At 29.7% G+C, this 17769-nt stretch overlaps 2 protein-coding genes across 3 annotated transcripts in view; one reads left to right on the plus strand and one right to left on the minus strand.

Moving 5' to 3' along the window:
* Positions 1-2726: 2726 nt before the first annotated feature.
* On the minus strand, positions 2727-6098 carry LOC101496999 (phosphoglycolate phosphatase 2). 2 transcript variants are annotated; one of them, XM_004486313.4, is made up of 11 exons: positions 5896-6098; positions 5758-5825; positions 5373-5465; positions 5195-5266; positions 4909-4980; positions 4555-4614; positions 4417-4469; positions 3707-3804; positions 3506-3605; positions 3293-3396; positions 2727-3179 (listed from the first exon to the last, which is right to left on the minus strand). In XM_004486313.4, exons 1-11 carry the CDS (start codon positions 6050-6052, stop codon positions 3079-3081), a joined length of 978 nt encoding a protein of 325 aa, XP_004486370.1. In that variant the 5' UTR covers positions 6053-6098; the 3' UTR covers positions 2727-3078. The 2 variants fall into 2 exon arrangements, with proteins under 2 accessions (XP_004486370.1, XP_073220965.1); XM_073364864.1 differs by having other exon boundaries at positions 5758-5836; positions 5896-6094.
* A 7583-nt stretch (positions 6099-13681) lies between these two features.
* Positions 13682-17769, plus strand: part of LOC101497550 (farnesyl pyrophosphate synthase 1) — a 5466-nt gene continuing 1378 nt past the window's right edge. The window contains exons 1-10 of the mRNA XM_004486315.4: positions 13682-13993; positions 14901-14925; positions 15279-15394; positions 15516-15602; positions 15693-15809; positions 15893-15981; positions 16717-16768; positions 17055-17195; positions 17278-17367; positions 17454-17525. Of these exons, the coding sequence (XP_004486372.1) occupies positions 13883-13993; positions 14901-14925; positions 15279-15394; positions 15516-15602; positions 15693-15809; positions 15893-15981; positions 16717-16768; positions 17055-17195; positions 17278-17367; positions 17454-17525 (900 nt within the window). The 5' untranslated portion in view covers positions 13682-13882. The remainder of the gene's footprint in view (positions 13994-14900; positions 14926-15278; positions 15395-15515; positions 15603-15692; positions 15810-15892; positions 15982-16716; positions 16769-17054; positions 17196-17277; positions 17368-17453; positions 17526-17769) is intronic.

A 17769-nucleotide genomic window follows, 5' to 3' on the forward strand; every position in this document is an offset into this window, starting at 1 on the left:
TGATCTACGGGAAAACTCGTCTCGAGTTAATTTAAAGGGTTAACGCTAAACATTAGGATTAGTGGATTTTGAATTTTGACCATGCAATATATCAGTACATAAGTTTGGCCCCAAACTTAAAAAGCGAAGTAAGTCACTATACGTTTCTTTGGTCCTCTCCCTCTCTCAAAAACACACTTTGTTTTCTTAGTTGCTTTCTTCTTTTTTCCAATAGACCCTCCACTACTACGCCTATTTTTTTTTCATTGTCAAACAAAACTTTAGTTGGGCCAATTTTATCTTTTAATTTATAGCCTCTTTTTGTTAGCATAAAATGTGGAATGAATGTAAAAAAATTATTTCCTTTTCTAGGTTTTGAAGCATGTATGTCTTGAGAGTGAGTGGAACCAAACTAAGCTAGCAGCAACCTTTTCTCAAATACAAAAAAAAAAAAAAAAAAAAAAAAAAAAAAAAAAAAAAAAAAGACTCGGCTTTTGTATACATGCAAAATCATTTCTTTTAAAAGTAATGTTATTTGGATTTTTATTTGTTTATTTCTTAGTCAAAATTTATGAACTTAAGCTATAGCAACTAAATTAACTTGATACCAAAAAACAAGTAAAAGAAGTTGAGCCGAATATAAAAAGTTGGACAAGAACTTCAATGTGGTGAATGCTAGTAAAATTTGTTATTCTAGACTTGTAATGTATTGGGAACATTTTGCTAATTAAAAATTAGCAATACCATTGTGTGATAAAGAAAACCCTTTTTGACCTTTTTAGGACATTATATTGTGGCTTTCCGAAACCATACAAGTTGAGCAAAACTTTGCAATTTCATATATATTTTTCTACTTTTAATTTTTCACTCATGGCAATGCAACACATTCAAAGAGATATAGAAACACTAAACAAATGCATATAAACAATACAAAGGGGGAAAATTAAATATTAAATATGAGAGAAAAACAAAGTAGATCTGAGCTCCATGCATAGAGGTTCGAGCTTACTTACCCCATACCACATGCACTTCTATCTGTCATTTGATTCAAAACTAGAGTTTTTATGTAGTGGTCCTCTACCCTTATTTCATATTAATAATTAGTTACTATGATTAAATATTAATTATATTATGATGATATTGTATATGAGCAACAATCAAATGGTAGAAGAAGTACAATTAGATTTTAACATGTGGCATGCATGTGAGTCTTGGGCCACTCAACATAATTTACACATATAGTTTTTTGGTTTTTATTTTTTTACTTTGGGTTTCTACAAAGTTTGAATTTTTTTTTGTTTTACTGGTAGAAGGGAATATATTCTTTCAAGAGTTAGACTCTGATGTTTCAGAGTTTGATAACCTCACCTAGCTGAAAAAGCTTTTAAATAAAGCTTTGAAGATGTGGGATTTGGATGCTAGCTTCACTTTTGGAATCACTTTTTAGTTTCTTTTGATGTCAAAATCTCTACCACCAAAGAAAGTGTAAATTTTTTGGCATTGTCAATTGGTTAGATATTTTTTATTTTTTTATTGTGAGCCTGTATAACCCTACAAAAGAAGGCACAACTCGATGTTTTGGCATGGCTACAAGGTCCATATACCTTTTTATTAGATGTCCTTTTCTTTCAATTATCATCATTCAAATCCCATTTGACCTGTAAAATGGCTGGAAAGGAGGAAAAAAATTGTGGACCAATTATGATATTGAAACTTCTTTGATGTGAGTTGTTGAGTGATTAGAGGCATGCTTATCATCTTCATAGAAAAAATAAAACTTTATAACAAAGTTTTAATAGAGGGGGTTATGCTGATTTTGCAATGCTATTTAAATATGGATATGGACAAATTAAATATTTTACTATATGTACCATATAAAATATAGTAAGATACCATGTGAACTAAGTAAGAACCAACATTAAATCTGTAAGGTCATCATTGATTGGTGCCACTGCTGAAGGACAAGGGGTTGTAAGAAGTAAGTTATTATGACAGAGCACATCATGAGAATATTCCTCAAAATAGGACAAAAATCATAAGACCCTTCTCTATTTGAAAGTTTAATGTTGCTAATTACTATAACTTTTAGTTAGGGATTCATCAGAATAGGGTAGCACAACCCAAAAGAAGACCATGGCCCATTTAAGATTTGGATCTAAATACCACACAGAGAGGACCATGGCCCAATAGGCCAATGAGGGATCCTAAGAAATTTTGCAGAACATAGTGAACTCCAAGAAAAATGTAGAAATGGAATGGTTGCCAAGATTTTGACAAAGGTAGCTTGTGACTAAGTTCGCATTGTATGGCAGGGAAATCACAGGAGCTCGAGCAATTGGTGCAGTTGCTGCAGAGCCATTGTATGTAGATCAAGATTCAACTGCACTCAGATCTAACAGCTCTGCAACGACTGCACTGTATGCGGTTATTTAGTTTGTAAATCAGCTTCTAAATATTTCCTAATGTCCAACATGGTAACGGTTATATAACTAATTTCTACTGGTTCACAACCTGGACTCCTAAATTCCATTCAACTGATAAGATAAGTGCTCCGACGCTGATGCGGCGTCTCTCGCACAGCACCATTACCAATTTTTTTAACTTTTTTCCTTTCAATCATTCATTTTAAGGGGTGCAATTTCTAGTATAATAAGATGAAGCAAGGATATAAAAGTCAAAATCATCAAAGCAAGGTGAATTATGGTAACAATGCTGCTTAAATCGAAATTAACACACAAGATAAAATATGAGGAAAGATTGTTGCAAATTACATTTGCAATTAACAAATTAGAATAATTTCAACCAGGTCATGACTGGTAATTCAACAATTAACAGGTGCTGTTTTGAGCACTTCCAACAATATATTCTATGTTGTTAATCTCAGATAGCGGCGTGGAGTGCCGGACCCCCCAAACCGCTATAGCGGAATAGCAGCTATTGTAAAGGTGCAAACCAAAGTAAGGTGGCAGAAAATAGGGTGCCAACCAGTAGAATTAATTGTGAAAATTGTATCAATGCAATTCAAGGTAAGTTATGTGGAAGGCTTTATTCTACAGTCTTAATGGGCTGAAAGGAATGTCTAAATTGCAGAAAACCAATTTATGCTTCCAATAAGTCAAGCATGTCAGAAATTTTGCTTGCATAATAGTCTGGCTGAATATTATTTGAAGGGTCTTGAAGATCTGATTGAGTTGTGCAACCTGTTTGGACAAATAAAAGTCATCGCAGCATGTTATGAATTACTTCTGTTTTCAGTAGTATGTTAGGTTAGGTCTATATAATATATGATACAGAAAAATACAAGTACCAATACCTGAAAGTACTAGAAGAGTTTTGCAACCAGCATTTTGTCCAAACAGTATATCAGTATCTAGTCTATCACCCACCATACACATCTTGGAGCAACTTAAATTGAATCTGCTTGAAAGAGTGAGTTACTGAGTTATATGCTGAGAAATATGTAAGTTAGAACAAACAAAAATCCATGTGTGCAAAACCAACAAATTTAACCATTCAAGTTTCTTACTTCTTAAGTAAAAACTCCATCATAAAGGTTGATGGTTTCCCCACCACAACAGGCTCCTTCTGGGTTGATCCACATATGGCCGCAACCATACACCCAGCTCCTAAAATCCAATTTTTATCATTATTATGAGGACATACAATACAATGAAGTTGCATACTAAATCTACACTATTTAAGAATAAAATGCAATTTAATAAAGGACCTGGCCATTCTTGGGAAGCAGTCATATGCCCAACTGCATCACGGTTGGTGGCAATAAAAAGACATCCTGGATTTTCACGTATGCAAAGGGTTCCATACCTGTTAGATGAAATTTGAGATATCAACATATGAATCAACTAAAAGAAAGTAATTACATAATTGTGGACTGAATTCTTAAAACAATGTTTTTGTTTAATCAGAATTTAAGAGGATGCTGCCATGAACAAATATATGATTTTGGTGATTCGTATAAACCTATTTTGTAGTGAAAAATTGAAAAAACTATCTATTCACCTACAGCATGCTGCTTACTAAGTTAATCACTTTAAGAAAACTTATTTTGCTTCGGGTTCATTTAACTGTCGAAAATCTGCTTTAATGCATTATTAATATTAATATTCTGAAAACAGGTGATTTGTTCACTATAACATTTTAGAGAAGCTTTAAAACTTCGATGGATTGATGAAGCTAAACTACGATCATTAGAAGTTCAAGTTAAGTCAGCTTGATCAAAAGAATATGCAACGCGGATGCTTCAGGTTATACTAACAACTGAAATATAGGTCTCTTAGTATCATTTATCAATACTCTTTTGAGACTCCATATATATAAATTGCATAAGTCATCAAGGGTTCTGAACTGAATATTTTGAGACACAAGGACCAAAAGATAAAGTGCCCAAGAAAAGAACAATGGAAAATATTTTCTTACTGCAGCTTGTAATAGTTAATTTTTGGATCTATACCAACCACTACAGCTCCAACCTGCAAGAGAGAACTCATCAGTTAACTGCAAGCAGTGATCTCAACAAAGTTACTCAGAGTAACAATGGGCAAGGTGTTACATTACACTCTTATCATGTTCAAAAATGGAGTTCTGCTTCCAGTCTATTGTTTTATCCGCATCTCCCTGCAATTATTGAATGCTTCAGTGTGACAATCTTGTGAACCTAATATACTCTTATGGTTACTTGAGTCAAACTGTTAATGCAAGGGTTTCCTTTCTAACAAGACATTCACAAGTACATGTTGCTTAGCCTTAATTAGTTCCTATTCAATGAAGGTGAAAATAATCATTGAAACAACAAAAGTTTAGAGCGAAAGATAACTTAAACAGAAAAACTAATCTAGTAGAAGAACAGTGCATGAGTGCTCTTAAAAATTTCCCTGCAGAAACCGTGTACTTCAATTTCAATAGACTTACAGGACCACCAAAAGCTGTGAAGCCAGCAAGCTGCAACTCATCCAGTATACCATCCCCGCCAATTACATAAACCTGAATTTTGAGAAGAAAACAAAGCAAAATAATTAGTAGATAACTGAATGTAGGTCACTGATATTCACATAAATCAGTTCTATTCGAGAATAACCAAACATGTCAAAATCAATTCTACACATCTAGAATCAATTTTGGCTCCTCCAAAGTTGGAACCAAACATACACGTAAAAAAAGAAACAAGTGAAGGAAATGGAGGAAGCAAAGCAAGAACCTTGTTTTGGGGAGGGAAACTGTTGACCTTCAAGTACATAGCAGCTGCAAAAGACGACGAGAATATCTCATCCTGTAAATAATAAAACACAAAAGGTAAAAATAAAAATAAAAATAAAAAATGCAAAAGTAGTAGTAAAATTCAGAAAACATAAAATAGAAGTATCATAGAAGTGAACCTGAGAAACAGAAATTCCCAAGGATTTGAACTTTTCAGCATATTGGCTCCTAGACTTCCAGGAATTATTGGTAACAAACACAAGCTTCTTACCCTAATAACGAGGAAATTAGGGATTAATACAGAGTGTTTAAAATAACATGTTCATAGAGTTGAAGATGAATCTCATATTGAAAATACGCTTGAGAACTTGATAGAGAAAAAAAATCCTAAAAATTCATATCGATATAAGATAAAGAAATGAATACAATGAATTTTGTATTTACAGATAAACTAACTAACATATTCAATTCTAACAAACTAATTGAATCACTATTCTTAATACAGGAAGGCGTAGTTACAAGGAAGCATTAATTTGCGTGGTGCACAGCAGTGTAGTTAGTTACCTTGGAGCGAAGCATGTGGATAGTTTGAGAAGCTCCATCGATGAGTTCATCACCCTTCCAAATCACACCTAAGTAAAGTCTGAGTTACTACATAAATGGATTGCGAAGAAAGAAAAAAAACAAAGAAAGAAAGGTTACCGTCGCAATCGAAGAGAAAAGCTTCGACTGAATCGAAGAGATCTCTGAAATTGTGACATGAAAGACCCTGCGACGAACTCATCAACACAACTGAATCAATGAAAGAGTGCGCACGTGCGGTTGCACCTGATTCTGCTCCCTCCTTATTCTGTTGCATACTAACCACCAAGCTACACGTTTCTTTTCACGAATACATGGAAAAGTTTCATTCTAATTCTTTTTGTTATTTTAATTGTTAAATTGCTATTTTATTCAAATTAATTTTAGTTGTGTCAAATGGATTTAGGATATATTACAAATGATAATAACTTGGTATAAACAATGATGTAAATTTTGGCATCTTAGAACCAAGATGACTTGTATTGTATTTGTCTATAATTATTTTGATAGTAAGATATATTTATTAGAAATTATCTTGAAATTATATTATATATTTTGAATATTAAAAAAAATTGTCACTTTAGTATGTGTTTGGTTTGCACATTGGAACACGGTAAACGCGCATTTCACCCTCTTAGAGCATCATTTACAACGGTGTGAACTTAATATGGGTTTTTTAGATGAGGTTTTGCCACATCATCTTGAAGCAATTCACTCATTTTCTACTCCAATGGTGAATTCAACATGATTCAAGTTCTACTATGCCACATCACCTTAAATCAACTCATTCATTTTTTACTGTTTAACTTTTAAAAAATCATATTATATTATGTTACTTTAATTTATATATTAATATTTAATTTTATTATAACTTAAAATATTAATTTAAATAGAAAAATAAATAAAAAAGTACGTTAATAAAAACTTTAATAAACTTCTGTAACAAAAATTGTGAAGAAAAAGTATGAGTAACAAATTGTTTCTATTAATGAGTTAACAATCGTAATTAAAGGAGAAAAAAAAAGGCTAACGGTGGTATATTAACTAAAAAAAAGCTAATGGTTACAAAATTATTATTATTTAATAAATTAAAAAGAAGTTAACCGCTATAAATTAATAAAAAATGATAAATTTATTATTATTAATAAATTAATAAAAGGTAGCGGTTATAATTATATTATTATTAAATTGTGAAAGTAGATAGAAAAAACAAAAAAAAGGTAACTGCTATAAAGCACAGTTCCTTCCTGACGGTACCGTGATGACACATTGGCACAACTCCAACGGTGAACCCACAAAAAACTGGAAGTTAAGTAATTACACGCTGGCGGACGAACTCATTTTCACTCCCGTTGTAAATGCTCTTAGCCGTGATTTCGTTCTTCTGGAAGATGTTTGGAAAAACAATTTTACTTTTTAAAATTGATTCTAGTCGAAGCTACAATTTGAATCTTTCGCGGTGGAGTGAAATCAATTTTGAAATTTAATGGTGTATGACATGTTTATCTTTCTTCATCTACCTATCTTATCCTTAACTTATTTTCTAATTTACTAGTACTTTGATGATGATTTCACTGGGTGGTGTTTTGTTGTTAGAGCTGTCAATCTGATACTCATTAATTAATGGCCTTAACTTATACGTCGGAGGAGCAAACAAAATTTCATAATTAAAAATGTCCAAAAAATGAAAGCCTCCAACATTATAAAGCTTCTAAAATTTTATGGACTCCGTGGGTCTATAAGTTCACTTTTTCAAAAAAAATTGATTTCTTTTTAAAAAAACTTTTGACAAATTTTTTTTGATTTTTTTATAAATTTTCCGATGAAAGTCTCGATTTTTTTCTACTAGAATTTTTCAAAAAAAAAATAAAATTAAAAACCTTTCAAAAAAAATTACAAATTTAACAAAATATTAGAGTCTATTAGTTTTTCTCTTAAACCATAAAAAATAATAAAATAATAAGTTTGAACTTTAAAAAAATTATTTTAATAAAAAATTTAATATTAAAAACTTTTACAAAATTTCTTATTCAGTTATACTTGTGGCTGCTACTTTTGTTTTAGTCTGAAGAAGAAAAACATTTGGCCTCTATTACTTTGATCCGTTGGCCCATTTAAATTGCTTTTAATCTTGGATTTCTTTTTTATTGTTGTGGCTACATAAGGTAACGGGGAATCCAGTTTCTCTTATTTTTATTTTTTTTACAAAAAGTTGCTCTTTATCTTTTGGTTGTAAAGTCAAAATATTTTAATAAAAAATAAATTAAATAAAGTAATGTAAGAAATAAAATAAATGCATTATGAAAACTAATTTTAAAATAAATTTTAGTCTATTTTGCTAATTACACATTCAAAAGCAACTTTCATTCAAACTATTCCAAATAATATAAATTGTCAAGAATCAATTTATTTGAATATATTCAAACATAAATCAATTTACATTCCAAAACTTGTTTTAAATAGTTAAAAAGATAAAATTATAGTTTTATATAACCTAAAGATGACAAGTATAAGTGAGGAGTATGTGGTAGACACCTCTTTTTTCATTATTGTTACTGCCACACAAGGAAATGTCAAATCAAGTTTATCTTTTTTTTTATTTTTTTATTTTCAAAAAGTTGCTCTATATCTTTTAGATGTAAAGTCAAAATATTTTAATAAAAAAAGAAATAAAATAAATGCATTATGAAAACTAATTTTAAAATAAAATTAAAACCACGTTCAAAAATAATTTTGATTTAAACTATTCAATCAACATAAATTGACAAGAATCAATTTCCATTAATATATATAAATCTAAATCAATTAACATTCAATTCACTTTTAATCAAAACCAATTCTCTCAAACTCAATTATCTCCGCCTCAAAACCAAACACAAGTTTAATCTATGTCAAATCAATTGCACATGTAGCAGTAATAGTGACACATCAACGTCACATTAGCAAATTCACAAAGTTAACATTCAACAAATAATCAACTTAATATTAGAGATTAAATTGATAGTAATTTTGATCATGTGGTGATTAATTTAGAGTTTTTTTTTTAAGTCTCTAACCAAAATAACAATAAGTTGCACTTTCAAAAACTAAAATGGTGATTTCGTCATGATTTATACTAATCATACATGAGTATGGTAGTAATATTAAAATGATTGAGTGGGTAAAAAGTAATAACAATTTAAACGCAATGCAATTCTCGTATTTCATTAATTCTACGATCGTGTTTTATTAGTCATTAGTTAATTTTACAATAATAACAATTATTGTTATTCTTTTTTAAATAAAAAGTAATTTATATTTTTGTTTAAATATATTTATTATTTATTCTATTCTCTCTCGAATAAAAAAATAAAAAATAATATTTTTATCTTAATTATCTATGTCTATCTTAAAATAATATTTATTTAATATAATAAAAGTTTATTTTTAATGGATTTTGTTCTTATTGAATAAGTTCTCTTAAAGGGAACTTTTGAGAATGTACTAATACTTTTTTAATCAAGTCAAGAGAATTAGTATGTTTAAATTAGTTCTATTTTTTATAGTTAAAATTTAAGAAAGTAGGTTAAAGTGAATCAAATAATATAACAAATTAAATAACAACTTTAAGTTATAACATCACATTAGATGAATAACACTTATATGAAGTGGACTGGACACGACGTATTTATCTAAAACTTTAAGGCATTAGATAAATTGATTATCTCTTGTATATTGTTTAACGTATCATAAAATGTAAAACTCTTATCCACAATTGATACACCAACCATAATTTTTTTCAACCAACATTGACCCTCAACACACGATACCTAACCACCATTTTAAGTAAGATATTTGATACAAAGAGTCGGTCATGTCAAACCATTGACTCCAATATCACTATTAAGTCATGAGGAGGCTGAGATATAATCGCATTGTATTAACTAAGAGCAATCACACAAGTGGAATGTACACTATATCCTCACCCATAACCTTATTGGATATATGGATATTTCCACTTATATATTGTTTAACGTTCACTTTTTTATTCAATGTGAGACTCATACTCACACGTGATACACCAATACTTCATCAGTTTTACTTCTTCATCCTATCCCAAAAGAAAACTCTAGCTTTGAACATCAAAATCAATAGCTTCCTTACCCACCCATGAGTTAAATTTATATTGAGCCTCTGCAATAATTTTGTAATTTTCCTAGGACCAAAACACTAAAAAGCCTTGAGAATACAATATTTTTTGGGGTCAAAGGGCACTAGCTATAACATTGGTTGCCAATGAATATGAATGGTTAAAGTCTTCACAAAATGTATTTTTTAAATAAAAAAAGAGAATCGTACCTAGGGTCAAAACCCTTGGAAATAACCTAAGACGTATGCCATCACAACATACCTATGAGCTAAAGCCCTCGCTGATTAAGATTTTCAAAATATTTTTTACGACTAAGACCCTACCTAAATGCACATGTAAAAATATTTTTCAAAGTTATGACCCTCACTATCCTCACTTATTACACAATTATCCAAATCTAAAGCCCTCACATAACACATTATTTCCACATCGATTAACATGGTAATTTTAAAATCTAATAAAGACATCTCACAATAAATCCTCACTTAATTATCCAAAGCTAAAGCCCTCACATAACACATTATTTTCACATCCATTAACATGGTAATTTTAAAACCCAATAAAAACAACGAATAATAAACTAATATCGTCTTTTTCGTTTAGACACGCGCGTGCGCACACAGTCACGTGCGCGCGCACACACGCACACACATATATATATATATATATAAACAAAAAATGTAAATAATTTATGAAGTAATTTCATACACGTGAAAAAATTATTTATGCTACTAAAAAACATATATTGTGAGCAAATGTTTCAAAATATAAAATAAATTAGAAAGTCATTTTTTTAATATTTCAAATGAACACAATCATAAAACAATCATAACTTTTATCAAATTGTAGAATAAAATAAATCAGAAGACAAATATAAAAATAGTAAATCAACCTAACATTAACAATATAAAACAATCATAAAACTAGAGGAATAATAAATTCAAAAAAAATCAACCCAACATCAACAATCATAAAGTCAACTAAATATCAATAATAGACAATAGTCATAAAATTAAATAAAATCAAAAAATTATTTCATCATCCTAATAAAAAATTAAAAGAAATTAAGACAGTTATAAAAAAAAGTAAATAAATAAACAATTGCGAAAGTGAACACGAGGAACTGTAAATAGAAAAAGGATTTTTCTAATTTTTATTAGGTTGAAAAAGAATTATTTGAAAATACCACATTAACCACATATTTTAAATTTTAAATTATAAATTAATAGGGAGTTAACAATTCATCTGATAATAACAAATTCCCCTAGTTAGCCTGTTAAATGGAGAAGAGCCACATGATTTTCATTAATTAGTGACATATTTAATCTGGACCATTGGTTAATTTTTCGGATAGTTTGGAAATTGAATAGATAAATACTATATCATTATTACTAATATACAAATAGCCTTACACCATCCTCGTGGGTTGCAACTTGCAAGTACAACGAGGGCGAAGCAAATCTCGTGTTCACAATATTCTAATATAACAAATCAACCAATTAAATTATGACACGTTTCACCTAATAAACTATTTGTGTCAGAGCAATATATAGGACAAGTACACTTAAATATTTTCTATTTTTTCGCTGTACTAGATCGTTAAAAGCACGCTGAACATGTTACACGTGAAATTAAAAACTATATAAATCAATAATTGTGAGGTCAAGAAACTAAGGCTTTCAATTGAAAAGTACATGTGATTAATGTGTTTTTGGTCAATTAAAATTATTTTTGTAATTAATTGGTTTTTGTACATTTTATGAAATTTCCCGCTGCTGGCTATTCTCTTATCCTTCAACAATACGTTTGTATCTTGAAGTGCAGTCCTACAAGGCAAACCTTGTCTTGTTAAGGCAAAATTATTTTACTTTTCAAGGAAATATAATGAAAACATTTTTTATTTTATTTTGGAAATCAAATAGTTTATTTTGGAAATCTAAGTCCAAAACAGATTTATTAATGTTAAGAGTTCATAGTTGGGAAGACTTCTTAATTGATAATCAAACAATGTTAGAAAAATTAATTTCTTAATTATGTCTATAAGGATACTCAAGTAAGAAAATTTATAAATTTAGAAAAAAATACAAGTTAGTTGTTTCTTTTTTACTGACATTTCAAAAATGCAACTTAGTTATATTATTAAATGTGAGTTTTTATTTGAAAATTTATTGATCTTGTTGTTAGAGACGAAAATATGAGTTTATTTAAAAATTTAAATTTTTTATTTGATGAAAATTTAGATTTATTTGAAGTATTAGAAATTTTTCTTTAATGATCTCGATTTTATGATTCTTGCTAAACAATAAATTTATACAAAGAGAGTAAGAAAAACTTACTTGAATCCATAACGATTTGCGTTTTCTTGTCTCATAGAATTTGAATAGTTTTTAATTACCCATACAAAAAGAGAAGCAATGATGTGATTTATTTTGAAATTCAAAATAAAATGTTCGTTAATTTTAATTACACAATTAGACCAAACAACCATCACATTAAATCATCTTTTATTTAAAATTAATTTATTAACTATATGAGTCACACTAATAGATTATTAAAATAATCTAACAATCTTCCACTTAGCTCATGTAACGACTTGATAATTTAACATTAATCTATAATTGTGTACCATACTTTAAACTATCAAGTCATCATCTTTAATTGAACTAAAATGGTGAGATAATTGAGGTCCCAAATTATCAATCAACTTGATTTCTTCTATGTATCACAAATAAACTTAATTCAAAATTTTAAAGTGATACTATTCTTTGTGTGTTTAATGTCTCTCTAAAGACATTAAAATAAACATACATATAAGTTTAATTGAATTCACAAATATCATACAAAATAAAACTTTAATATTATACATGTATGTTTACATATATTACACTATAATGTTAATAAAGTCTTATCTGTGATGAATATCCATACACAACATTTTTCTATTATGAATATCTCTAATACTTTATTGATATAACTTTTCACAGACTATATTAACTGACTACAATGAATATCGTTACATGTATATATACATATATTACACTATAATGTTAATAATGATTCATCTAAAATGAATATTCATACACAATATTTTTTTAATATGAATATCTCTAATACTTTATTGATATAATTTTTTTTAAGACTATCTTAATTGTCCTTGTAGTTGATTACAAAATGTTTTTACTTCTATCACATAAGATGCATCACTAATATTATTCGTTTCAAACTTACTAGAGACATACTTCTTTTCATCATGTAACAAAACAATATGATAATAACTTTTTTTTTGTTTCTATAAAAAAAATTAACAATGTTAACATTTTAAAATGTAAAATGTTAAATTGAAAAAAAAAATATAAATGACTGAATTATCTTATAAGATTAAATTATTTTACAAAGACAATTTTACCTTAATTTAATTTTAATTGAAAGTCATTCAATATTTCACCCAAATGTTTGGTGAGTCTAATAATGATTGTTTTAATCGTGGTTTAAACTTAAATTCTTTTAGATAGTCCATTTTTAGTAAAAAAAAAAAACTTTTATTTTTTGAAAATATAGAAAACTTATTAACCTAACCTATACATGTTTTGTTTATTATAAACAATTAACTGTTTAATCCATTATAGGTATGATAAATAGTAAATAATAAAAAAATAAAAAATAATAAATGCAAAGTGTATCTTTTGACAAAAAAATAAATCTTAAATATTAAATTAAATTAGTTAATTATTATTATTTTATTGTATCGTTGTTGTTTGTGGATTTCTTCACCTCACGCCACACTCACCGGCCCGAGTAGCTCTCTTGTCGTTCTTCTCTTTCTCTTTCTCCCTATTTCCCTTCTCTTCCATTCCCTTATATATATATAATATATATATACTATTTCATTCCCAAGGACAAACAAATACTATAACGCTCTTTTTTCTATTAACTTTCTCTCTCTCTTTTTCAGAGTCCTCTTTTCTCTCTTTTTTGTCAATGGCAGATCTCAAGTCCACATTCTTGAATGTCTACTCCGTTCTCAAATCTGAGCTCCTCCATGACCCTGCTTTTGAGTGGTCCGATGATTCTCGTCAATGGGTTGACAGGGTATCTCTTCCCCCCTTTTATCTTTCTCTTCTTTTTTCATTATATTTCATTATTGGGTTTAATTCTATTATCAAAATTTTAAAAACCCATTATTAAAAATTGAATTTTTTAACTTCTTTTTGTAGTGGGTATGTTTTGCCTGTTCAAACTTGTTTATTATTTTTTTGGGGGTGGGGGAGACAAAATTATGAATTGGGTTGATTTCAGTGTTAGAATTTGTCACATTGCATTGATTGAAGATTTAATGTCATTATGTAAAGTTAGAGGTTTGTGTATATTCAAGGAAATAAATCCAGGAACTAACATGTTTGAATTGACTTGATGGCGAGCTTATCAGAATCACAATGTGTCACTGCAATTTTGGTAAAAGCTACACTCTTAAGCTTCGACGAAATTGCGGTGTGATTTTGTCAAACTCAATGTGATTCCAAACATTTAATGGTTTCTTCAGTGGCTTTTGTTTGTGTGAAATTTTATCTTTACTCTGCAAAGATGATTTTGAAGTTTATGATAATAGTCTAAGTATTTGGCAAATCTGTGAAAAATATCAATGAAATTCTTTGCTGTGTTCAATGGATGTTTTTGTTTTTTTATGAAATATTTGAGTTATTTCCATCCCTCTGTACTTGCAACTTACAACATGTTCAAATAATATATATATATATATATATATATATAAATATTTCTTTTTCTTGTGGAAACTTGCACAGGGTTTTGTACTTTTGATGCCCTTTTATGTTTTCATGAAAATTTAATCCTAATGCTCTGATTTACCCTTTGTATATTACATTGTAAATATCTCACTATGTTTTTACTATCTTATGTACATTCAATTGCCATTTCATTGAAACATGCAGATGTGTTTTGCTGTCTCATTTATTGTGTCCTGTGCTCTAATTTATTGCAGATGCTGGACTACAATGTGCCTGGAGGTAGAAATTGACGTTGTGTATTTTTGGGTTTGTTTTTGGATGAGGCAAACTTGATTTTTGACATGTTTGGACATGCTCAAGTAGAATCGATTTTGCCACCATAATTGATTCTAACTTGAAGCTAGAATTTGGAGCTGTTGCATCTGCAATTGATTTTTAAATTTATTGTTTAACTCAGTTTTACATGAATGTATTCAAACATAAATCACTTTATATTCGACTCACTTTTAACTAGAATCAATGTTTCAAAATCAATTTTGTCACCGCATATATGAAGGAGGGGGTATTCAGGTTGCATCTTTGAAATTTATAAAGCTTACTGACATAAATATGCATTATAACTCAACTTGCAGGGAAGTTAAACCGTGGACTGTCAGTTATTGACAGCTACAGATTGTTAAAAGAAGGACAGGAATTAAATGATGACGAAATTTTCCTTGCTAGTTCTCTTGGTTGGTGTATTGAATGGGTATGACAATTGAAAGCACTTCTTTTTCTAGTTATTATGATTGCACTAATTCCAATCATTTCACAAGTTTATTGTGGTAGCATTGAGGAAACTTACTATTCTCTGTTGATGAATTTTGCAGCTTCAGGCATATTTTCTTGTTCTCGATGACATTATGGATAGCTCCCATACCCGTCGTGGTCAGCCGTGTTGGTTTAGAGTACCCAAGGTTTGAAGAAAAAATGAACATGTATATATCATGCTACCTTTTTGCTGTTATTGTGATAAAATATTCACCTCTAATTATTTTATGGTGAAGGTTGGAATGATTGCAGCGAATGATGGAGTTCTACTACGAAACCATATTCCTCGCATCCTTAGGAAACACTTCAAGGGAAAGTCGTATTACACCGATCTTCTTGATTTGTTCAATGAGGTTGTACAAATGTCAGTGTTTGAATTATGTAGATTTTCATCTTGGTAATAAGCTAACACATGACCATGTCAACTTTCTATTAGGTTGAGTTTCAGACTGCTGCTGGACAAATGATAGATTTGATCACCACTCTGGAAGGAGAAAAAGACCTGTCCAAATACACATTATCACTGTGAGTAGAGAAAAAATACGAAAACAATCAGTCTTTTTTGACATACATAACATGCTGGCTCATATGTGAATGTTAGTATTAGAACATGCAAAAAGAAAAACTTATCTACCAAATAACAATTATATATGAAATCCTGTGTTTTTAAAACTGGACTGGACATACTGATTCAACCGGGAATCAGCCAATCCAGTGATTGATTCAACCATAGTCGGTTCTTAAGTGTGTCAGAGCCGGGTTGAACTGCACTTGGTTCAACCAGTTAATTCTTTTTTTCCAAAAAAAAAAAAATACTTTTTTTAATACTGATTCAATTCATTTATTAGTCACCTGTCTCAACTGTGGTTCAACCGATTGAACCATGACTCGGAGGTCTCACTGGTTCATTCTCCAGTCCGGTTTTTAAAACATTGATGACATCCTTTAGTGTCAAAAGAGAGATAGTTATTACCTATTTTTCAGTTGAAAATATATACTTGGCAATCTTTATGGTATAAAAGAGGAATTCCTTGTTATTCTGCTATCTTACAGCAAGATTTTGTGTGAGTGATGTCAAGTTTTTTGGCTGAGCATGCTATGCATATGATGTGAAATTCAGCTGATACCTTTTGTTCTCTTCTAGCTAGCCAGCAATTTGCTAAGCTTCAATGCAACTTTATATACTTTACTTCACTTCTTATCCATTGTCTTTTTCTGTGTTGAAAAGCAATATTAACTAGCTATGGGCATCTTCTGCAGGCACCGACGTATTGTTCAGTACAAGACCGCCTATTATTCATTTTACCTTCCAGTAAGTGTTACATCTTAACACTACTAGAATATAATAGTGTTATCCAGCAAGAGAAACAGATGATGAAACATATATAATGTGTTCTTCAGTTTGAAGTCACATCTTTTCCTTTCATCTTTACTCTCATTTTTTTAATTGTAAGAGCGTGATATTGTTTCCAATGAGCTTTCACTTAAATGAAAGTCTTCCTTTTTTATTTCCTATTTGTTTCACTTTCAATAATCCTATCACAAAGGAATACATAATCTGTTATTTATCTTTGTATATGTATCTGCTATTTTGACAGGTTGCATGTGCATTGCTCATGGCGGGTGAGAATCTTGATAACCATGTTGATGTAAAGAACATTCTTGTTGAGATGGGAACATATTTTCAAGTTCAGGATGATTATTTGGATTGCTTTGGTGATCCTCAAACAATTGGAAAGGTGAGCATACTCTGGATCATGCATGGATACTTGAAAACATCATTTTCTTTTTTGATCTCATTTGTGTTGTCTATGGAACCAGATAGGCACAGATATTGAAGACTTTAAGTGCTCTTGGTTAGTTGTGAAAGCATTGGAACTTTGCAATGAAGAACAAAAGAAAGTTTTACATGTAAGTGAGCTTGTTATTATTTCCACTTATTTCCTTCTTTTTTCTACCATGATGATTAAAACTGGAATGACTTTTTTGGTGCACAGGAAAACTATGGGAAGCCAGATCCAGCAAATGTTGCTATAGTGAAGACCCTTTATAACGAGCTTAATCTCGAGGTTTGAATTTCGTTTTTATATCTTTCATTTCTTAATAGCTGCTGTTTTCATTCAAATTGGTAGAATACATTCGAAAACAAAACGACACGACATTCATTCATTCAGAAATAGAGGGTGTATCTTTCCAATGTCAACATATTAAGATTAACTATTAGCCAAACAGTAATAAAGCCAAATGTAGGATGCTAAAATAAAAAGAACATCTCAACACATTTTGTAAGAATGTCATGCAAAATAAGTAAAA

The sequence above is a fragment of the Cicer arietinum genome, chromosome 1 (assembly GCF_000331145.2).
Source record: "Cicer arietinum cultivar CDC Frontier isolate Library 1 chromosome 1, Cicar.CDCFrontier_v2.0, whole genome shotgun sequence".
NCBI classification, from domain to species: domain Eukaryota; kingdom Viridiplantae; phylum Streptophyta; class Magnoliopsida; order Fabales; family Fabaceae; genus Cicer; species Cicer arietinum.

Excerpts from the sequence above, each read along its gene's own strand:
- LOC101496999 (XM_004486313.4), bottom strand. The coding sequence starts at position 6,052 with ATGCAACAGAATAAGGAGGGAGCAGAATCAGGTGCAACCGCACGTGCG. Across the intron at positions 5,826-5,895 it reads TTTTCTCTTCGATTGCGACG|GTGTGATTTGGAAGGGTGAT; the intron begins GTAACCTTTCTT and ends GACTTTACTTAG. Across the intron at positions 3,180-3,292 it reads AACTCTTCTAGTACTTTCAG|GTTGCACAACTCAATCAGAT; the intron begins GTATTGGTACTT and ends TTGTCCAAACAG.